General features: G+C 42.1%; 1 protein-coding gene across 3 annotated transcripts in view; it reads left to right on the plus strand.

The window, feature by feature from the left end:
- The window catches only part of LOC137378954 (nuclear factor of activated T-cells, cytoplasmic 3-like), a 211,286-nt gene that overhangs the window by 27,130 nt on the left and 159,649 nt on the right, over positions 1–24,507 (plus strand). For all 3 annotated transcript variants that reach the window (XM_068049494.1, XM_068049496.1, XM_068049495.1), the window contains exon 3: positions 7,630–7,792. In XM_068049494.1, the coding sequence (XP_067905595.1) occupies positions 7,630–7,792 (163 nt within the window). The remainder of the gene's footprint in view (positions 1–7,629; positions 7,793–24,507) is intronic.

Below are 24,507 nucleotides of genomic sequence, written 5' to 3' on the forward strand. Positions count from 1 at the left end.
TGCGTGCTGCACTTGCATGTTAACTTTCAGTGACTCATAACAAGGGCACCCAGGCCCCTTTGGATATTAGCACTTCCCAATCTCTCTCCATTTACAAAATACTCTGCATCTCTATTTTTCCTGCCAACATGAATAATATCACATTTTTTCACATTATATTCCATCTGCCCTGTTCTTGCCCACTCACGTAGCCTGTCTAAATCCCCTTGAAGCCTCTTTGCAACCTCCTCACAACATACATTGCCACCTAGTTTTGTGTCATCAACAAACTTGTAAATATTGCATTTGGTCCCCACATCCAAATCATTGGTATAGATTGTGAATAGCTGGGGCCAAGAAATAAACAATTGGGTTTAAAGGTTCGTGAACTATCAGACTAAAATTATGGAATCCTTTTGTAACATATTAATTTCAAGTTGTACCTAACAGTTGCAAAATTAACTTTGTGTTTTGAGAATGACATGTCCAAGCAGTTACATTTGGGACAAATATATTTTTCTGGAAGTGCAAGTCTTAATAACCTGTTACTTTCATGAAATTTTCTGCTCACTTCTCTGCCCATCTCACCACTCATTTAAAAAGAAAGATAGACAAGCATTTATGCAGTGCCTTTCATGATTCCAGGATGTTGCAAAGTGCTTTACAGCCAATTAAGTTCTTTTGAAGTATTGTCATATAGGAGCATTCTCCTTGCTGACTTGCCAAGCTTCTCCTTACATGAACTCCAACGTGCGCATATCTTTGCCACTGCATCCTCTCCAGCTCACCCATCATTCTTGTTTTTGTTAATCTCCATTAGCACTTTGTCCCTCAATTCTCCAAACTTGCAAATCCCTCCCTTGTGTAACACCACCTCCGTCTTGGATCATTGGGATCTCTTTTGATGCAGAGGTGGCCTGTACAAAAGGACAGGTTGCATCTAAACTGGAGGGGGTCCAATATCCTTGCGGGGAGGTTTGCTAGCACTACTCAGGAGGATTTAAACTAGGCTTGCAGGAGGGTGGGACCCAAAGTAGTAGTCTCTCAGATGAGATAGTTGAGGCAACTAGAGGTTAAAGCAAGCAAGTCCAGTAGGCAGGCTGGGCAGGGCAGGGAGCGTGGAAGGTCTGATAGGCTAAACTGCATTTACTTTAATGCAAGAAGCCTTACAAGTAAGGCAGATGAACTCAGAGCATGGGTCGGTACATGGGATTGCGATATTATAGCTATTACGGAAACGTGGTTGAGGGATGGGCAGGACTGGCAGCTCAATGTTCCGGGGTACCGATCTTTCCGGCGTGACAGAGGTGGAGGTAAGAGAGGAGGGGGTGTTGCACTATTGATTAGGGAGGACATCACGGCAGTACTTAGAGAGGATATCCCGGGGGGAATGTCCAGCGAGGCCATATGGGTAGAACTTAGAAATAAGAAAGGGGTGATCACTTTGATGGCATTATACTATAGGCACCCCCCAATAGTCAGAGGGAAGTGAAGGAGCATATATGTAGGGAAATCACAAATAGGTGTAGGAATTATAGGGTTGTAATAGTAGGTGATTTTAACTTCCCTAATATTGACTGGGACTGCCTTAGTGCTAAGGGATCAGATGGGGAAGAATTTAAGTGTGTCCAGGATAGTTTTCTGAAGCAGTATGTGGATGGTCCTACTAGAGAAGGGGCTACACTCGACCTCCTCCTAGGAAATGAGGATGGGCAGGTAGTTGATGTGTCAGTGGGGGCGCACATTTAGACCAGTGACCATAACTCTATTAGCTTCAAGATAGTTATGGAAAAGGATAGGACTGGTCCTCAGGTTGAAGTCCTAAATTGGGGGAAGGCTAATTTCGATGGCATCAGACAGGAACTCTCAAAAGTTGAATGGGAGAGGCTGTTTACAGGTAAAGGGACACCTGGCAAGTGGGGCGGCGCAGTGGTTAGCACCGCAGCCTCACAGCTCCAGCGGCCCGGGTTCAGTTCTGGGTACTGCCTGTGCGGAGTTTGCAAGTTCTCCCTGTGACCGCGTGGGTTTCCGCCGTGTGCTCCGGTTTCCTCCCACAGCCAAAAAGACTTGCAGATGATGAGGAAATTTACAATGGCCAAATTACCTTAGTGTAGGTAGGTAGTAGGAGAATGGTGGGGATGTGGTGGGGATGTTGGGATTAATGTAGGATTAGTATAAATGGGTGGTTGTTGGTCAGCACAGACTCGGTGGGCTGAAGGGCCTGTTTCAGTACTTAAAAAAAAAAAGTGGGAGGCTTTTAAAAGTGAGATAGGAAGAGTTCAGAGCTGGCATGTTCCTGTTAGATGGAAGGGCAAGGCTGGCAAGTTTAGGGAACCTTGGTTGACGAAGGATATTGAGGGTCTGGTCAGGACAAAGAAGGAGGCATATGTCAGTTATAGGCAGCTGGGATCAAGGGAATCCCTTGAGGAGTATAGGGGGTGTAGGACTACACCTGAGAAGGAAATTAGGAGGGCGAAAAGGGGCCATGAGATTTCCCTGGCAGATAAGAAAGAGGAGAATCCTAAAAGATTCTATAAGTATGTTGAGTAAAAGGGTAGCTAGGGAGAGTGTAGGTCCCCTTAAGGATCAGTCTGGCAGTCTATGTGCGGAGCCACGGGAAATGGGCGAGGTCTTAAATGAATATTTCTCATCCGTATTTACCGTGGAGAAGATCATGGAAGCTAGTGAGTTCAAGGGAGGGAACACCAATATCCTGGAGCATATCAACATTGCAAAAGAGGAGGTGTTGGAGGTTCTGAAGCGCATTAAGGGGGATAAATCCCCAGGGCCTGACCAGGTGTATCCTAGGATGCTATGGGAAACAAGGGAGGAGATTGCTGGGGCCCTGGCAGAGATTTTTGTATCATCGTTAGCCACGGGTGAGGAACCAGAAGACTGGAGGTTAGCTAATGTTGTGCCTTTATTTAAGAAGGGCAGCAGGGATAAACCAGGGAACTATAAGCTGGTGAGCCTTACATCAGTGGTGGGAAAGTTATTGGAAGGAATTCTGAGAGACAGGATTTATATGCACCTGGAAAGGCATGGTCTGATTAGGGATAGTCAGCATGGCTTTGTGCGTGGGAAATCATGTCTCACGAATTTGATTGAGTTTTTCAAGGAGGTGACCAAGAGGATTGAAGAGGGCAGGGCGATGGATGTTGTCTACATGGACTTTAGCAAGACCTTTGACAAGGTCCCGCATGGTAGGCTGGTCCAGAAGGTTCGAACACATGGGATCCAGAATGAGCTAGCATTAGAATGAAGTTGCACTTTATATTTGTTTTGAAAGTGACAATGATGTGAATCAGGTTAGTGTAGTAGTCAGCAGCTAACCTGCAGCCTCGTGATATATCATAATGTATATTTCTGACTGCAATTTGACACCGTCTGCTGCATGGCCTGTTTCAGGTACAAACGTGCGTTGTAAATGTTGAGATCAAATTCAGAAGATTAGTGTCATCCAAACTGAATTCAATCTATCCTGTAAACAAACAGTGCATTCTAAAGGATGTTTCCATCTCTGATCTCTCAATTCATGCTGAGTTGAAACTATTTTATATAAAAAGGAAATGGCAACATGAATGCCAAAATGCTGCTACTAATGTAGCAGTGGGGAATGGTCCTTGTCTATATTGACTATTAAAACCCAAAAGGGTCATATGTTAAAAGCTTTGTAATGATTTTCCTTTTGCAGAGGCTATTGAGAGTAAACATGAGCAATTATGGAACTATAAAATCAATGGGCTTAAAAATTTAATTGTAATAATTGAAAGTAGAAAATTTGTTAGCTATTAACTGTATTGAAAGTACATTTTGTATTGCAACATTGTACTTCATTTGAAGGTACTTTGACTAATTTTGGCATGCATTGTGATCAAGCCATCACTGAATACCATTCAGAAAAGTAGAAAAATACTATATTGATGCAAAAATTGAACAATATCCTGGACTACTTAGCAGTGGTAGAAAGAAGCCAGTGTGATGATACCAATATTCATCATATTTTGAGCAGTTTAAAGATGGATGCTGTGTGCATCGTCTGTGAAGTTTGTCTGCAGAAAATTTTGTCGAAATAGAAATGATTAAGTTGGGTAACTTTGACATTGGTTTAAACAATTGTGATGTTTTAACACTGGAGTGATATAGGTAGGTCAGATAATATCGTTCATCTGAATTATAGACCCATTTGTGTAAAACTAATAGATGGGAATTGCAATACTGCATTATTACTAAAATAACTTTCAGTTCATTCTAGTTTATTTTAAATTAGACCCTTGCTATCAATAGTAGAACTGTTATACAGCAGATAGGATGTGAATACTACTTCTGGTAATGATCTCGGAGCGTAATAGTGGAATATATATTTGATCATTACTGTAAGTATTGTAAAATCCTTTTACAAGTTAGTGATTAAGATCCGATCTCTGGTCCAGTTTACTTTTACCCTTTTAGTTTTGTTTTTTTTAGCACTTAACCTTTATTATAATGAACTTTTATTAGCTAGAAAAATATATTCACTGAGGATGTCTATTGTTACATTAATAGTCAGCACCTAGGTGATATAACTTCATTGTATTATTAAATGATGGTAGTGTCTGGATAAATGTGTACATGATAAATCCAATTTCATGTACTTTGTTCTCTTATGTAGAATTTGTGTTAGTCTAACGTTAAGGGATCTGGTACAGATGCTCTGTAGAGAATGGTCTCTTAATTTTAATGAGTGAATATCAGGTTAAGCTGAGCACATCTGTGCTCAATTCAAATTCTGAAAGTGTTGAGATTTTCAAAGAATTTCATCGGTTAATTTAATGTGTTTATGAAGTTGCTTGAATTTAATAAAATTCATTTTCAAATTAGTTAAAATGTTTACTTATCTAACATAGAGTGATTGCATGATATTGAATTGAAACCAAAATTCAGGTCTTTTTTGAGATATGGTTTAGACCAGCTTGTTAGTGAGCTTCCTTTAAGGAACTTTGCAATTAGTACAGGCACTGGTGTCTGTAGTCAACACTTGTCACCAGTTTATTATTTGAATAGATCATCCTCCTGGGATGAAACCCATCGTATGTTTAATTACCAAAACAATGGAAAAACATCCTATGTTGAGGGATGATGTATAACATTCAGTGCCCTCCTGTTTCTTTTTAATCAACAAAGTTTTATGCCATTCTGCCAACCTGACTTGATAGTAATACATAGTTCTTAAAGACTTGCAGCTGAAGAATCGGCACCTGTTCTGGTTAGAGATTCTTTTGTGAAAATAGGAAGTTGAAAGAAAGACTTGCATTTACATAGCACCTTTTATCACCACAGGACGTCCCAAAGTGCTTTACAGCCAGTTAAGTACTTTGAAATGTAGTCACTGTTGTAATGGAAATGTGGCAGTCAATTTGCACACAGCAAACTTCTGTAAACAGTAGTGTGATGATGACCAGATGATCTGTTTTTGTGATGTTGTTTGAGGGATAAATATTGGCTAGGACTGTGGTGATAACTCCCCTGCTCTTTGAAATAATGCCGTTGGATCTTTTATCTCAATCTGAGAGGCCAGATGGGGCCTTGGTTTGATGTTTCATCCGAAAAACAGCACCTCTAACGGTGCAGCACTTCCTCAGTACTGCACTAGAGATTCGCCTTGATTTTTCTGCTCAAGTTCTGGAGTGGAACTTGAGTTGATATTCTTATCGAAAGTGTCCAGCCCTAAACCCCGATCAGAATGCATACTATCAAAAACTGCAGGAGACTTGAAGATTCTAGGATGCACCTTTTAATAGGATTGCCACCTATCTGAGATTGCAGTGCATTAGCAGAATTTGTATCAATTGAACACAAACAAAATAACATTATAAATAAAAGTATATTTTAATGTGTATCCTTGAGCTCTCATTGTGCCTGCGGTATCTTTGAATTTGATATACTCCAAGAGGCTGAATTTTTTTTTCTCATTTTACATCCAGATAAACAAACCTCAGTTTAATATCTTGCCCAACAAGAAGCAACAATGTACCACTTCCTCAGTACTCCACAGGCATGAGCCTAGGTTCTCTACTCAAATTCTAGAGTGGGTTTTTACTTGCATCCCAAGAATACCAAGTAATTACCAACCTCATACAACAGCTTGCACTGCAGTAGTGTGATTTCCAGTATGTCATTTTCAGTCGTCTGGCTCTCCTCTTTGCCCTCCTACTTTATTCCATTCTCTTCCCTCATACTCTCTTCTCTCCTGTTCCCTCCCCCCGCCCCCCGCTTCTCTATCCTCCACTTTCTCCCCCTCTCCCAATTTGTTTCAACTTAAATAGATTACAGTGACCACTTTAGGATTTGAGAATTAATGTGTAGATTATGTAACTGAATCAAGTTCCTGTTTTCATAGCTTACATCCTCTTTTAATTTCAATATACAAATGGGAATAATTCAAGGATATATATTTTCACCCACATCTGTAATTCTCAGCAGGAAAATGTCTAATGGCAGCCTCAGTGCCTGATTAAAAAGCACAGGTTAGTTTTACTAAAGAAGTGTGAAGAGTTGTGGAAAGGTCACAGTTAAATTGGGTGAAGAGGTTATGTAATGATGTAAAAGAAATTACTTTATCTTGAGTGTTTAGCTTCCCCTAACTCATGGCAATTGCTGTAATATTTCAGTATTGAAGTCAAAAATTAATCTATTGTCATGGCCTTGGCATAATGTATGTTAATCACTAATCATTGTTTCGCTGTATTTGACCCTATATAACATTGGAAACGAAAGAAAAAGTCAATTTTGTAGTCTTTTATGAACGAGGTGCACATTTTGAAAGAGAAATTTTTGGTATTTTGTATTTACAGTCAGTCTGGCCTTCAGTGGAGCATTTCTACTCATTTATTTATTGAAAATAAAATCCCCCATTCCAAGTATCTCCTTTGTGGAGCACTACCATGCAGTCTATGCTACTAAAGCTGAAGGAGGTTACTCTTGATCCTTTACCAGCTGGTTTAAAAATGCATTGGACCAGCCAATAATTTTTTTCTCCTAGCTATCTTTGGAAAGGGCGCAATCTCTTGTTGAGCCACCATGCACCTGGCTGAGAACAGATCTCCGTAGAATGAAAATTAAAATTGAATCAGCACATTGGCATTCCATAATGTTGCATTGTCTTGTATTTCTGGTTAAAAATGTAACTATAACCACAATTAAAATGTACATTTTTAAATGACTATCTGTAGCTTGTACGAAAATGCGTTTTATTTGTTTTAATTGAACTTTTTTGAAATTGATAGCTTAATTACTTTGTTCAAATTATAATTTTGTTAGCCTCATTTAACACAGTCTTCTATACTGCCTCCTCAGATAGAAATCAACTTGTGACCATTTTCATCCCAAAGAAAGCTTCCTCCTTTTGGCCAATCATGCAGTAGCATTGCCAGAGGGCAATAGGAAAGTTTGTGACCTGTAGTGTTTTGTCCACTCAGCTGGAAGGGCCAAATAAGGTTGTAGATGTTTGCAGAAAGTTTATCGAAGAGAACCTTCTTTTTCATGGAAATAGATTTTATTCATGCCTTATACAAGACACAATTTAAAATGCCCATATGATGGGCTATCTGAAATACATGCAATAAAATTTCACAAAGCGTACTTAAAACAAGTGTACATTTTGTCTTTCAGTACGTCATCGTTGCCTTCCTTAGACTGGCCCTTGCCTAGTCAGTATCTGCAGTACGATCTAAAGATTGAAATGCAGCCGAAGACCCATCACAGAGCTCACTATGAGACAGAAGGGAGTCGAGGAGCTGTGAAGGCATCTTCTGGAGGACACCCGGTTGTTAAGGTGGTTTCTTCATTTTGTTTAATTGCTGACAAGTTTTTTTTTTAGTTCGTGGGATGTGGGCATTGGTGGCAAGGTCAGCATTTATTGCGCTCCAGAAAGTCAGCTGCTTCCTCGAACTGCTGGAGCCTGTGTTGCAGTACATACACAGTGCTGTTGGATAGGGAGTTCCAGGATTTTGACCCAGCTGATGTTGATTTATATAAACCAGTTTACCCGTAAAAAAAAAAAAGTGTTTTGAGTGATTATCAAATTTTGCTTATTGAAATGCCATCATTATTGTGAAATTTGTGTATAGCTAGCAAATCCTGTTTTAGTTTCTCAGTATAGTGGAGTCCTATGTGCACCAGGTTTTAACAGTATTGTCACTAGATGTGCTGTATTGGTAACCGTGCAGAATAGGAAAGATTGCCCATAAGCACAAATGCTGCAAAATTGTGATGGGCTTCTTCCTTGATGGGCTTTCTTGTTGCCAGAAAATTGATGTTCTCTTGTTTCATTTGCGCAGATTTGTAAAATTTTGTACTGAGTTTTATTTTATTTTTGTGCTTTAATGTTCAAAAGCCAGTTTCTCCTGCCTTGTCAAATATTAACAACTGTCCTTTAGTGAGGCTTATGGGCAACAAAGCAGCTAAGCTAAAATTTGTGTGTGCCTTCCTTTTCTTTCCTTATCTTGATTCTGCAGCACAATTATTTTTGCGGGTGGTTGTGATGTGACTACTTAGGTTCACAAGTCTGTCATCATCTGTTGGTATGCTGAAGACAAAGCAGCAGGGACAGTTGATTAATTGTCACTACGATTTGAATGCATTAGTAAAGTTTCTTATTCTGTTACCTGTAACAGACATCATCATGTCATCAGGAATTAAATGGTACTGCTAGTGCCAGTGTTACATACATATGAACATATGAATCAACAAGATCATGACTGATGTGATTGTAACCTCAACTCCACATTCCCACCTACCCCCAATATCCTTTTACCCCCTTGCTCATCAAGAATCTATCTACCTCTGCCCTAAAAATATTCAAAGACTCTGCTTTCACCACCTTTTGAAGAAGAGTTCCAAAGACTCATGACACTCTGAGAAGACATTTCTCCTCATCTGTCTTAAATGGGTGATCCCTTATTTTTAAACAGTGATGCCCTAGTTCTAGATTTTCCCACAAGAGGAAACATAATTTCCACATCCACCCTGTCAAGACCCCTCAGGATCTTATATTTTTCAGTCACGTCACCTCTTACTCTCTCAAACTCCAGCAGATACAAGCCTAGCCTGTCCAACCTTTCCTCATTTACAACCTGCCCATCCCAGTTATTAGTCGAGTACTGGAACTGCTTCCAATGCACTTACATCCTTCCCTAAATAAGGAGACCAATACTGTACACTGTACTCCAGATGTGGTCTTACTAATGCCATGTGTAACTGAAGCATAATCTTCCTACTTTTGTATTCAATTCTCCTTGCAATAAATGATAACATTCTATTAGCTTTCCTAATTATTTGCTGTACCTGCATACTAACCTTTTGCGAATCATGCACCAAGACCAGCAGATCCCTCTGCATCTCAGAGCTCTGCAATCTCACACTATTTAGATAATATGCTTTTTTATTCTTCCTGCCAAAATAGACAATTTCACATTTTTCCACATTATACCCCGTTTGCCAGATTTTTGCCCACTCACTTAACCTATCTATATACTTCTGTAGCCTCCTTATGCCCTCTTCACAACTTACTTTCCTACCTATCTTTGTGTCATCAGCAAATTTAGCAACCATACCTTCGGTCCTGTCATCCAAGTCATTTATATAAATTGGAAAAGGTTGAGGCCCCAGCACAGATCCCTATGGTACACCACTCGTTACATCTTGCCAACCAGAAAATGACCCATTTATGCCTACTCTCTGTTTCCTGTTAGCTAGCCAATCTTCTATCCATGCCAATATGTTACCCCCTACACCATGAGCTTTTATTTTCAGAAATAGCCTTTGATGTGGCACCTTATCAAATGCCTTCTGGAAATCTAGGCACTGTACATCTACCGATTTCCCTTTATCCACAGCAAATGTTACTTCAAAGAACTCCAATAAGTTGGTTAGACATGATTTCCCTTTCACAAAACCATGTTGACTCTGCCTGATTATCTTGAATGTTTTGAAGTGCCCTGCTATAATGTCTTTAATAATAACTTCTAACATTTTCCCTATGACAGATGTTAAGCTAACTGGCCTGTAGCTTCCTGCTTTCTGTCTCCCTCCCTTTTTGAATAAAGGAATTAAAGGTGCCTGTATGCAGACACAAATGTGTTAAACATTTCACATGCTACTGACAAGGATAGAATTTGAACTCGTCCATGCAGAGTACAATGGATTAGCAATCCATTGCCTTAACCTCTCGGCCACCTTGTCGTCTGTTTTATTCTATTTTCAGACTGATCACTGGTGATTTTTTTTTTCTCTCATGTCTTTCGGTATTTGTTTTTCCTGTTAAATAGATGCGAGTGTCGCTGGCAAGACCAGCATTTGTTGCGCATCCCTAATTGCAGTTGAGAAGCTGGTGGTCAGCTGCTGCCTTAAACTGCTGCAATCTGTGATGTAGGTGAACCCACAGTGCTGTTAGAAAGGGAGTTCCAGGTTTTTGACTGAGTGGCAGTGAAGGAACAGTGATATAGTTCCAAGCCAGGATGGTGTGTGGCTTGGAGCGGAACTCGCAGGTGGTGGTTTTCCCATGCGTCTGCTGCCCTTGTCCCACTAGATGGTAGAGGTCGCAGGTTTGAAAGGTGCTGTCGAAGGAGACTTGACAAGTTACTGCAGTATATATTGTAGATGGCACGCACTGTGCCAGTGGTGGAAAGGTAGTGGTTATAGTGCCTTATCGAGCAGGCTGCTTTGTCCTGGATGGTATTGAGCTTCTTGAGTGTTGTTAGAGCTGCACTCATCCAGGCGAGTGGAGAGTATTCCATCACACTCCTGACTTGTGCCTTGTAAGTGGACAGACTTTGGGCAGTCGGGAGGTGAGTTATTTGTTGCAGAATTCCCAGCTTCTGACCTCCTTTTGTTGCCATAGTATTTTATATATATTTATATTAAGTTTCTGGTCAATGGTAAACCCCCAGGATGTTGATGGTGGGGTGGGGGGGGGGGGGGTGTTCAGTGATGGTAATGCTGTTGAATGTCAAGGTATTGTTAGATTCTTTCTCATTAAAGATGGTCATTGCCTAGTACTTGTATGGCACGAATGTTACTTGCCACTCATTAGCCCAAGCCTGATTGTTGTCCAGGTCTTGCTGCATGCGGACATGAATTGTTTCAGTGAGCTGAATTTTATCAGCGCGCTTCGATCCATGGCGGCGAGCTCTGAAGGCAGCGGCCTGCCAACACTGAAGTGCCACCACACAGCCTCTGCAGTATTGCGCACGGGGGCTGATTTTAAATGGAGAGGGTGGAGCCCCTGATGACATAGAGGGAACGGCTGCTGCATCCACTGTGCAGGCGCCGGCGCCATTTTTACATGGCTTCAAGCCTTTCAGGATATATTTAAATATTTAAAGGTGCCAGTGAGCTTAGAAAAATTAATAAGCTTTTAGTTTAACATTGAATCCTAAACCCATAAATTGACCTATTTCCCCCCCACAAAGATGCACTTTATGAAATTCTGAACGCCCCCCCTCGAACTTCAGTATCTTTGACCCTTCCCGCCATCCCCACAACCAATAGGAATAGTTTTCCCCTCTCTCTTTTCCCCCCCCCCAGCCCTGATAATTTTATTTCTTCCCCCTCCCCACCAGTGTCTCGTCTCGGAACTCCAATAGAGGGGGCGCTGCACTGTGGCCTGGCCACCACCGCCACTGCTAATATCTGGCGGGGCCTTCTCAGCGTTGTAGTTCGAGGCGGGCCACCCCGCCGCAACCCGCACGCCGAGGGGGCTGTTAAAATTCAGCCTAGTATATGAGGAGTCATGACTGGTGCTGACCACTGTAATTATCAGTGAACATCCCCACCTCATACCTTATGATGAGGAAAGATCATTGGTGAAGCAGCTGAAGGTGTTTGAATCTAGGTCACTACCCTAAGGAGCATCTGCAGCAGTGTCCTGGACATGAGATGATTGACTTTCAACAACTGCAACTACCCTCCTTTGTGCCCTGTATGATTCCAACTCATGGAGAGCTTTTCCCTGGTTCCCACTGCCTTCAATTTTGCTGGGGCTCCTTAATGCCATACTCAGTCAAATACTGCCTTGATTTCAAGAGCAATTATCCTCACCTCACCTCTGGAATTCATGTTTGGACCATGGCTGTAATGAGATCTGGAGCCGAGTAACCCTGGTCAAAATTGAGCATGTTCTTGTTGAGTAAGTGCTGCTTGATGGAACTGTCATTGACACCTTCCATCACTTTGCTGATTGTGAGTAGACGGTTGCAGTGGTACTTGGCAGGATTAGATTTGTTCTGTATTTTGTGGGCAGGACATACCTAGACAATTTACTACATTGTTGAGTAGATGATCAGCTTTCTACTTGAAAAGATTTTTGTTTTTTTAATTTTATTGCATTGTCTAAAATTACTGTTGTTTTCAGCCCCCAAGGTCACAAACATTTGACATATTGGAGGTTTGGCTTTTGTATTTTTTAGTAGTAGTCTTTTGGAAGTATATGCAGTATTTGAGGGGAGATCTCTGGTAGTGTGTTAATATTTGCAGGAGCTCCCCCAGACACAAACGTTTGAAAAGTACAAAGGCATAGCAATTACTAAGTCTGTATGTATCTTGGGAGCTTCACTCAATTGAAAAGTGGTCCCCATGAATTAATATTCTGAAGTAACAACAACTACTTATATTTATATAGCGCCTTTAATGTAATAAAACACCCCAAGGCGCTTCACAGGAGCTTTATAAAACAAAATATGACACTGAACCACATAAGGGGATATTAAGTTAGATGATCAGAGACACCAGCAGCAGCGGTAGACAATAAAAGAGTGTGAGTGGAGAACAGCATGGACCTGATTTTTTACAAATACCATAAAGAGTAAAAAGATAACTAAAAGAGTAGGGCCTATTGGGGACTGTCATGCAGGCCCTCACCTGCCAAGAATGAGGCATATTAATGTTGTCATACGAACATTGATTTTAAACTTGCTGGGAAGAAGAGAAGGCCTGTTACAAGGGCTGCCAGTCACTTAGCTGAAAAACATTTGCATACTAACAGACAATGCTTGTGGAGACAAAAGGACCATTCCCTAACTCATTCAACCCGTAATGGATTTTGATCACCAGATATTGAAGGTGTAAGGAAGAGCATTCCTGAGTCTGCTAAAGTGATACAGTTCACATGGTCACATGACTAACTGGCTGGTCCAGGGTTTTTTGAACTAGCCAGAGAGTTTTTGAACTCAACGACTGTTTGCTCCTGGAGTGAGAAGACCTCTCCTGTCTCCTCTCATCTCTTTCTCAGAAGCCTCTGGACTCACTGAGGACACATGAACTTCAAGAGAGAAAAGTCTCCTATATCGAACAAGGTTTAAGAATAATACTGGGCCCTAACGAAAAGCAAGACCTACCTACAATCAAGGACTTTACAGTGAACTCGAAGAACCGTAACCAAACCATTTTCAGATGTTGCCTCAAACTTTTCCACTTTATTTCTTCTGCTCTTTTCTGTCTCTGTCTGCATGTGTGTATTGCGTACACATGCTCGCGTGGGCACGTGACATATCCGTAGGCATTAACCAAATTAGAGGTTAAGTTTAATAAAGTTCAACCTTTTTTCTTTAAACCTAAGAAAACCTGTTTGGCTAGTTTCTTTGCCTTATAATTGGAAGTTAGCGAACAAGGATTCACCAAGGGGGAGCTAAAAACACGGTGTATTTAAGATTAAACCCTGTTACGGTAAGACCAAGTGAAGACTGAGAGGGGCGGGAACCCTAGACCCCTTTCTTACCTTGTTGTGAAAGGGACCATAAGGGTAACCTGTGTGTGGAGGTGGAGGATTTGGTATGATTCTTAATGAACACTTTGTTTCTGTTTTCATAAAAGAGAGGGATAATGCAGACACTGCAATCAGGGAGGCGGAGTGTGAAATATTAGATGGAATTAGCATTGTGAGAGAGGAAGTATTAAAGGGTTTAACATCTTTGAAAGTGGCTATATCCCCAGGCCCAGACAAAAAGTATTCTAGGCTGTTAAGGGAAGCAAGAGGAGAAATAGCAGAGGCTGTAACCATCGTTTTCCAATCTTCTGTGGCTACAGATGTGGTACCAGAGGACTGGAGGATGGTTATCATTGTACCAATTTTTAAAAAGGGAGAAGGGGATTGAATGGAGTAATTGTAGGCCAGTCAGCCTAACCTCGGTGGTGGTAAAATTATTGGAAAAGGTTCTGAGGGATAAGATAAATCTTCATTTAGAAAGATATGGATTAATTAAAGTCAGTCAGCATTGATTTGTTAAGGGAAGGCCATGTCTGCCTAACAGAGTTTTTTTGAGGAAGTAACAAAGATTGTTGAGGGTAGTGCATTTGATGTAGTCTATATAGATTTGAGCAAGCCTTTTGACAAGGCGCCACGTGGCAGACTGGTCACAAAAGTCAAAGCCCATGGGCTGCAAGGCAAAGTGGCAAGTTGGAGCCAAAATTGGCTCAGAGGCAGAAAGCAAAGGGTAATGATCGATGGGTGTTTTTGTGACTGGAAGGCTGTTTCCATTGAGGTTTCACGGGGCTCAGTACTAGGTTCCCTGCTTTTTGTGGTATAGATCAATGATTTAGACTTGAATACAGGGGGTATGATTAAGAAGTTTGCAGATGATACAAAAATTGACCATGTGGTTGATATTGAGGAAGAAAGCTGTAGACTGCAGGAAAATATCAATGGACTAGTCAGGTGTACAGAACAGTGGCAGATGGAGTTCAATCCAGAGAAGTGTGAGGTAATGTATTTGAGGAAGGCTAACAAGGCAAGGGAATACACAATAAATGGCAGAATACTGAGAAATGTAGAGGAACAGAGGGACCTCGGGTTGCATATCGACAGATCCCTGAAGGTAGATGGACAGGTAGATAAAATGGTCAAGAAGATGTATGGGGCAGAATCTTATTGTGGGGTGGGTCGAATAAGATTGGAGGGGGCATCATTCCCAACATTGCCCGGGCCCCCTGCCATTTTCTTCAGGCCGGGGAAGGCTATTTAAGGGCCTCTTCCTGCCTCCACCTCAATTTAGTGGAAGGCAGAGGTGCCCGCCGCCACGGGGAGACGCTACCAGGTAAAGTCTGGAGGCTATCTTGGTCGGAGCGGGTGGTTTTTTCTTTGGGGGCAGTCTAGGGCCCCTCCCAGCAGCGATTGCCACTCCTCCCCAGAAGACCCCCCCCCACTCTCTCCAACCTCGTCGCCAGAGCCTGCCTGAATGGCCCCGACCCCACTCACCATTCCCAGGGTCTTCTCCCTCTTTCCTCGGTACTGCAAGACCTCCCAGTGACGCTGCCGGTACCGCAGAGCTGCTGGTCTTATGATTGGTTGGCAGCTCTGGAGGCAGGAGCTCGACCCTTAAAGGGATGGAGTCCCCCGAAGACAGGCAGTTAACTGGCTGTCCACCGTGGAATGGCTTCGGGGATCAGACAGAGGGCTGGGACGGGGTCTCCTCCCACCCCCAGGACCCCCCATCTTCAGGATAAAATGCAGCCCATCGGATACTTGCATTTATTATTTGCAGCATGGAATTTAAGAGCTAGGAAGTTATGCTGGGACTGTATAAAACACTGGTTAGACCACAGCTGGAATACTGTGTGCAGTTCTTTTCACCGCACTTTAGGAAAGCCATGATTGCACTAAAGAGGGTACAGAGGAGACTTATGAGGATGTTGCATGGACTGAAGAATTTTAGTTATGAGAAAAGATTGGATTGGCTCGGGTTGTTTTCTTTGGAACAGAGGAAGCTGAGGGGAGACCTAATTGAAGTGTATAAAATTATGAGCGCTCTAGATAGTATAGATAGGTAGGCCCTATTCACCTTGGTTGAGGGGTACAGAACCGGAGGCATAGATTTAGGGTAGGAGGTTTAGAGGGTGTTTGAGCGGAATTTTTTTTCACCCAGATGGTGGTGAGTATCTGGAACTCACTCCTGAAAGGGTGGTAGAGGCAGACACCCTCATAACTTTTAAAAGTACTCATAGGCACTTGAAGTACTATAACTTACAAGGCTACGGATCAAGAGCTGGGAAATGAGATTAGGCTGGATGGCAACTTGTTGGACGGCAAGGACACTATGTTCTGAATGGCCTACTTCTGTGCTCTAAATTTCTATGATTCTATGATTTCTATAATGTATTTCCAACAAAGCAAGGAGTGACGTCAGAGGACAGCAGGTAGGTAATTGGTTGGCGAGTGTAAGGTGATTTAAAAAAAAACTAGGTCAGTGGTTTAAACTAGGATCGGGAAACAAAGTACAGTGTTAAATTTATAGCTTAGCTAGTTAAACTAATTAATAAAATTTCAATCAGGGTAAGTATAATAGTAAGGAAATTGGAATTAAGATTATTATTATAAAGCTGGTCTAGAGGCATTAATTAAAATTAATAGTTTATACATGGTATTAATGAGATTCTATAAGAGGAAATAGAGATTTTTTTTCTTCGATCTTGGATGGCAGCTGAGACCTGTTGCTTGTAATTCCTATACCATGTGGGAACGTCAGGACACTTCATGTGTAAGAAGTCTACAGTGGCTTGTGCTCGAGCTCAGGATTTCCGACTTTAGGGACAGCTGGAGTCACTGCGGAGCATCGGGGAGGATAAGTTTCCTGGATTGTATGCTCCAGAAGGTGGTCAGCCCACAGGCAGTGAGAGTTCAGGATAGTGGCCATCTGGAAGAGTAGAAAGAGGCAGGAGGTGCTGGTGACTTTGGGGTGTGTGCCCCACACAAACCTGTACTGAACTTTGCAGACTGTTGGGAGTGACAACAGCTTGAAGGAGTGCAGTCCAGACCATGGGACCAATGGGCAAGGGACTGCACAAGAGGGAACAGCAAAAAGTAGAAATGCAGTCATTATAGGAGATTCCATGGTTCAGCCGACAGACAGGCATTTTTTGTAACCATCATTGTGAGTCTCGCATGGTGGGTTTTCTCCCTGGTGCCAGGGTAAAGGACATCACCAAGAGCGTGCAGATTATTCAGCAAGGGAAAGGGAGAAAGCTAAAAGTTGTGGTGCACGCTGTACCAATGACATAGAGAGAGTAGGTATTGAGCTCCTACAGTCAGATTTTCAGGAGCTAGGGAGGAAGTGAAAAAGTAGGACCTTGAAGGTAGTAATCTCTGGGTTACTCCCAGTGCCGAGCGCTAGCGAGAGTAGCAATAGGAAGATAGGGAGGATCAATGCATGGCTTGAGGCATGGTGCAGGAGGGTGGGCTTCAGATTCTTGGGACATTGGGACCAGTTCTGGGGCAGGAGACACCTATTCAAAAGGAACAGGTTGCATCTCAACAAGACTGGGACCAATGTGTCCTCATGGGCACGTTCACTTGTGTGGTTAGGAATGGTTTAAACTAAATTGTAGGGGGATGGGCACCAGCATATTGAAGTAGAAAAAAGGAATAAGGTACATAAAGAAGTGAGAGTGTTGGATAGTACTAGAGAAGGAAGTAGTACCATAATAGGAGCAGATAAGAAGGACTGCAAGGAATACAAAGACTGGTATAGAATGAATGTAAGTAAATGCACAAGGTGTTTTGAATAAGATTAGTGAGATACAAGCACAAATAGCTCGATGGAAATATGTAGTGGCAAATATGGAAATGTGCCTTAAAAATGGTGAGGTCTGGGTGCTTAATATTCAAGGATACAAAGTGTTCAGAAAAATTAAGGTAGGAGAAAAGGGAGCTGGAGTGGAAGTACTGATTAGGGAAGACATTGTAATATTGGAAAGAGAGGATATCCTACAGGGGGCAAAAACAGAACCCATTTGGTTGGAGTTGAGAAACAAAAAGATGTGATCAAGCTACTGGGTGTATTATGCAGGCTACCAAATAGTGAGTGAGAGAGAGAGAGAATGAGGAGCAAACCTGCAGGGAAGTCAGATTTGCAAGAACTGTAGAGTGGTGATTTTTGGGGACTTGAATTACCCAAATATCAATTGGGATAATGTTAAAGTAAGGATAAGGAGGGATGGAATTTCTGTAACGTGTTCAGGAGAATTTCCTTGACCAGTAAGTTCTCGGTACAACTAGGAAGGAGGCATTGCTGGATCTGGTGCCAGAGAATGAGGTGGACCAAGTGTCTGTGGGAGAACACTTGGGTAAGAGTGATCGTGGTATCATAGTTTAGATTAGTAATGGAGAAGAGCAAGGAACAATCTAAAGTAGAACTTCTGCATTGGAAGAGGGCTAACTTCAGTGGAATGAGAGCGGATCTAGCGAGTGTTACAACCAAGGTGGGAGGAGTGCACTGTTTGTTCTAGTCCCACATCTCCACAGATCACAACATATATTCAAATTTTCCAACTGACCGATATGGTAAACCATATACTCTATTTTTTCCAGAATAAACCAACTAGGTTTTCTAAATAAACAACAAAATTATCAGTTTGTTATAAAACAAGTCTTAACCAATAATGAAGTAAAACATACACATACGATTTGAAATATTAAAGCCCCTTATTTAACTTAGCCACTCACACTCTCATGCACACACATGCATACCGGTTAACTGGGAAAATAAAAGGGATTTTTGTTTATAGCTGTTACAAAGAAAACAGAAGGGAGAGAAAAAACACTTAGGCTGAAAAGAAGGTATGGAAAGATGTCCTTTGTTTTGGTTTGGTGTTCCAAATGCATATAGACAGCTGTCAATAGTATTTTCCTAGAACAGTTCTTTCCAGGTGATGTTGAAGATCAATTTGGGTAGGCTTTCCAGGAGATGCAGCTACAGAGGCTTCAAATGGGTCTTACAGCAGAAATACAGCAGCAAGGTTTCAGGACCAACCAACACATTTGATATGCAAGGTTTCTTCAGACATGCAGGGTTTCTTCAAATACAGGAGGAAATAGGAAACTGACACACTGTATGCAGGATTTATTTTCAAGAGGGAGAGAACTGAGCTGGGTCATCTTCTGGCAGGCAAGGCCCAACTGCCTGTTGAAACAGTTCAAACTGAAACTAAAAACATTCCAGAAGTCAAGTCTCCTGACATTTTTAAATCTTGGCTTGTCAATTCTTTGTAAACATCTCCCCAAGTCAAAAACAGCCCCTGTTGGGTGATTATCTACAGACAGGTGCCTTCCAGTAAGACATGTTTACAAGTCAAATCCTGGAACCTTCTGGTGACTTCTTTAAAAAACCATAAAGTTTAGCAATCTCTTCAAGATTCCAGATGAATCAGTGTCCATAATTTAACTATAAGTACTTAAAACATATTTTACAAAAGAAATAGAGGCAATCTCGTAACACCAGAGTCAAATGGAACCAAAGATTGACGGGAACAACTTGTAGCAGAACAATGGGTGATCTTTAAGGAGGAGATGTTTCAGGTACAGGCTAAGTACTTTACACAAGGGCAAATGGTTAGGCGACAAACGTCAAGGCTCCTTGGATGATAAAGGAGATAAGAAAATGCTGAAACAAAAAAAAATGTATGATGTTTGGCAGGTGAATTCTTCAAGCAAGAACCAGGCCAAATACAATGTTGAGAGGGGAAGCAAAGAGGAAAATCAGACTGGCAGGGAGGGAATATGAGAATATAATGGCAGTTAACATAAAAGGGAACCCAAAAATGGCAAATGTGACACCCTTACTCAAAAAAAAGTTTAAGGGCATTCCGAGAAACGACAGATTGGTCAGTTTAACATCAGTGGTGGGTAAAGTTTCGGAAACAAAAATCAGGGGAAAAAGATCAGCATGTACTTGGAGAGGTTTGAGTTAATTAAGGAGAGCCAGCGTAGATTTGTAAAAGGCAGATAATGCTTGATTAATCTAGTTGAATTTTTTTGATGAAGAAACACAGAAGGCTGATGAAGGGAAAGCCATGAATGTTGTCGATATGGATTTTAAGAAACGTTTGACAAAGTACCGAGTAAAAAGCTGGTTGACAAAATGAAGGCTCATGAAATCGAAGGGTCAGTTTCAGTTTGGATAAAAAATTGGCTTGAGGACAGAAAAAAGCAAGTCGTGGTATATGTTTGTTTTTCAGACTGTGGATGGTAGACAGTGGTGTTCTCCAAGATTCAGTGCTAGGACCACTGCATTTTTGATATGATATTGGAATAGAGAATAAAATTTCAAAATTTGCCGATCATGCCAAACGTGGAGGTATGGCAGATAGTGTGGATGATACCAATTGACTGCAACAGGACATAGCTAGACCAGCAGAATGGGCAACCAAGTGGCAGATGGAATTTAATAGAGAAGTGTGAGGTGCTGTATTTTGGCAGAAGGGTTAGGGAGAGACAGTATAGACTAAATGGCATAGTTTTAAAGAGTGCAGGGAGAGAGGGACTTTGGGGGTTCATGTACATAGATCTTTGGAGATGACAGGGCATGTTGAGGGAGTATTTAGGAAAGCATATGGGATCTTAAGCTTCATAAATAGAAGTATTGAGTACAAAAGTGGGGAAGTTATGCTGAACCTTTATAAAGCACTGGTTAGGCCACAACTAGAGTATTGCATCCAGTTCTGGTCACTACACTTTAGGAGGAAGAATGTGAGGGTCCTTAAGAGGGTGCAGAGGAGATTCACCAAAATGGTTCTAGAGATGAGGGATTTTAGCTACAAGGTTAGGTTGGCGGAGCTGGTGTTTTTCTCCTTGGAGCAAAGGAGATTGTGGGGAGATCTGATAGAGGTACAAGATTATGGCAGGTTTGGATAAGGTAGACTATATCATAATAGATAAACTATTCATAATAGCTGATGGTACAAGGACAAGGGGGCACAGATTTAAGGCTTTGGGCAAAAGATGTAGGGAGAAATGTGAGAAAAAACTTTCTTGCGCAGTGAGTGATAATGACCTGGAACCTGCTGCCGACAAGGGTGGTGCAAGTGGAGACGTTGAATGATTTCAAAAGGAAAATGCATAAGCACTTGAGCGAAATAAACTTGCAGGGCTATTGTATAGAGCAGGGATGTGGGACTGATTTGGATTGCTCTGCAGAGAGCTGGCAGCATGGGCTTAATTGACGAATGGTCTCCTGTGTTATAATGACTGAGTCTGTGATCGAAAGCTTAGTCAAAGGGATGGTCTTAGTCTTAAAGGAGGAAAGCAAAGAAGAGAGGTGTAGGGAAGATATTCCAGAGCTTGAGGTCTTGGAACAAGGGCAACAGAGTTTTGGATGACCTCAAGTTTACGGAGAGTAGATTGTGAGAGACCAGCCAGGAGTGCTTTGGAATAGTCAAGTCCAGAGGTAACCAAGGCATGAATTAGGGATTCAGAAGCAGATGAACTGAGACAAGGGCAAAGATGGGCGATGTTTGTTAGAGTTGGAAATAGGCACTCTTTGTAATGACACGAATTTGTGGCTGGAAGCTCATCCTGGGTCAAATGTGGCACCAAGGTTGCGAACAGACTGGCTAAATCACAGACGGTTGCCAGGGTGTGGGATGGAATCGGTAGCTGGGGAACCAAGTTTAGAGTGGGGACCAAATACAATGACCATACTACAGTAAGTTTTAGCATAATCATGGAAAAGGACAAAGATAAAATAGGAGTAAAAGTTCTAAATTGGGGGAAGGCGAATTTTAAGAAGCTGAGAGGTGACCTGGCGAAAGTGGACTGGATACAGCTATTTGAAGGAAAATCAGTGGCAAACCAATGGGAGGCATTCAAAAGTGAGGTTCTACAGGCAATGTGTAGGCATGTACCCACAAAATTAAAGGGTGGTACTGCTAAATATGAAGCCCCCTGGTTATCTAGAAGCTTACAGGGCAAGTTAAAGCAGAAAAAGAAAGTTTATGACAATCACAAAAATCCTAATACTTTAGAAAGCCTAGAGGAGTATAGAAAGTGCAGGGGTGAAGTAAAAAAGGAAATTAGAAAAGCAAAGAGAGGACTTGGAAAATTATTGGCAGGTAAAATCAAGGAAAACCCAAAGATGTTTTATTAGTATATTAAGAGCAAGAGGATAACTATGGAAAGGGTAGGGACTACCAGAGATGTACAAGGCAACTTATGCGTGGATGCAGAAGATGTGGGCTGGATTCTTAATGAGTTTTTTGTCTCTGTCTTCACAAAGGAGAGGGTTGATGTAGACATTGTAGTTAAAGAGGAGGAGTGTGAAATATTAAATACAATAAGCATAATGAGGGAGGAAGTACTAGAGGGTCTGACATCCTTGAAAGTGGATAATTCGTCAAGGCCGGATGGATTGCATCCTAGGTTGTTAAAGGAAGCCAGGAAGGAAATAGCGGATGTGCTGAGGATCATCTTCAAATCCTCACTAAATACAGGAGAGGTACCAGATGATTGGAAGTCTGCGAACCTTGTACGCAGACAAAGGGCGTGAAGGATAGGCCGAATAATTATAGTCCGGTCAGTCTGACCTCAGTGGTGGGTAAATTGTTAGAATCTATTCTGAGGTCCCATTTGGCAGACTGGTGAGTAAAGTGAAAGCCCATAGGATACAGGGGAATGTGGCAGGTTGGATCCAAAATTGGCTCAGGGCCAGGAAACAAAGGGTAGTAGGCGACAGATGTTTTTGTGAATGGAAAGCTGTTTCCAGTTGCGTTCCACAGGGCTTAGTGTTGGGTCCCTGACTCTTTGTTTATGGTATATATTAATGATTTGGACTTAAATGTGGGAGGCATGATTGGGAAATTTGCTGATGACACAAAAAGTAGCCATGTTGTTTATCGTGAAGAGGATAGCCATAGATTCCAGAAAGATATCAATGGTTTGGTTGAGTGAGCAGAAAAGTGGCAAATGGAATTCAATCCAGATAAGTGTGAGGTAATGCATTTGGAAAGGGCAAATAAAGCGAGGGAATACACAATAAACGGGAGGATATTGAGAGGGTTAGAAGAAGTGAGAGACCTTGGAGTGCATGTCCACAGATGTCTGAAGGTGGCAGGACAGGTAGATAGAGTGGTGAAGAAGGCATATGGAATGCTTTTCTTTATTGGCCGAGGTATAGAATTCAAAAGCAGGGATGTAATGCCGCAACTGTATAAAACACTGGTTTGGCCACAGTTGGAGTATTGCGTGCAGTTCTGGTCGTCACATTACAGAAATTACATAATTGCTGTGGAGAGAGTACGGAGGAGATTTACAAGAATGCTGCCAGGGCTCAAAAGTTGCAGCTATGAGGAAAGATTGGATAGGCTAGTGTTTTCCTTAGAACAGAGGAGGCTGAGGGGTGACTTAATAGAGGTGTACAAAATTATGAGGGGCCTAAATAGAGTAGACAGGAAGGACCTGTTTCCTCTAGCAGAGAGGTCAATTACCAGGGGACACAGATTTAAGGTGACTCATAGAAGGATTAGAGGGGACATGAGGAAAAACCTTTTCACCCAGAGGGTGGTGGGTGTCTGGAATTCACTGCCAGGAATGGTGTTGGGGGCAGAAACCCTCAATTCTTTTAAAAGGTACCTGGGCATGCACCTGAAGTGCTGTAACCAGCAAGGCTATGGACCAGGTGCTGGAAAGTGGGATTAGATTGGGCGGCTAGTGTTTACGGCCGGCATGGACGTGACGGGCTGAATGGCCTCCTTCTGTGCAGTAATTTTTCTATGGTTCTATGGCTTCAGCCTTCCCTCTATTTAATTGGGAGAAATTTCTGCTCATTCAGTACTGGATGTTGGGTAAGCAGGCTGATAATATAGCAACAGTGGAGGAGTTGAGAGAAGTAGCGGTGAGGTAGAGCTGAGTGTCGGCAGCGTACATGTGAAAACTAACGTTGTACTTTCGGATGATGTCACCGAGTGGCAACATGTAGATGAGAAATAGGAGGGGGCCAAGGATAGAACCTTGGGGGACACTAGAGGTAACAGTGCGGGAGCAGGAAGGAAAGCCATTGCAGGTGATTCTCTGGTTACGATTAAATAGGTGAGAATGGAACCAGGTGAGAACAGTACCACCCAGCAGGATGACAGTGGCAAGGCATTGGAAGAGGATGGTGTGGTCAGCCATGTTAAAGGCTGCAGACAGATCGAGAAGGACGTGGAAGGAAAGTGTGCCTTTGTTACAGTCAGATAAAATGTCATTTGTGACTTTGATAAGAGCTGTTGTGGTACTGTGGCAGGGACAGAAACCTGATTGGAGGGATTCAAACATAGAGTTCCGGTAAAGATGGGAATGGATTTGGAAGGTGACAACACATTCAAGGATTTTGGAGAGGAAAGGGAGGGTGGAGATGGAACAGTGGGGTCAAGGGTTGGTTTTTTTGAGGAAAGGGATGATGACAGCAGATTTAACGGAGAGGGACAACACCTGAAGAGAGAGAAGCATTCATTTACAATAGAGGCTAACATGGGGACCAGGAGGGAAAATTTGGTGATCAGTTTAGTGGGAATACGAGGTGGGTCTCATGGACAACATTAGCTCAGAGAGAGGGTATGAGGGGAGGTAAGAGAGAAACTAGAAAAAGATGTGATTTCAGGGCTAGGGCTGGGGGCAAGTAATATTGGAAGTTTGGCCTGATGGACTAGTGGAAGGGAGAGGCAGGCATAGGCAGCTGATCAGATCGCCAGTGATCGAGAAGTCCATGAGCACAAATAAAAACAAAGTGCTGGAAATACTGAGCAGAT

Source organism: Heterodontus francisci, chromosome 17, assembly GCF_036365525.1.
Source record: "Heterodontus francisci isolate sHetFra1 chromosome 17, sHetFra1.hap1, whole genome shotgun sequence".
NCBI lineage: Eukaryota > Metazoa > Chordata > Chondrichthyes > Heterodontiformes > Heterodontidae > Heterodontus > Heterodontus francisci.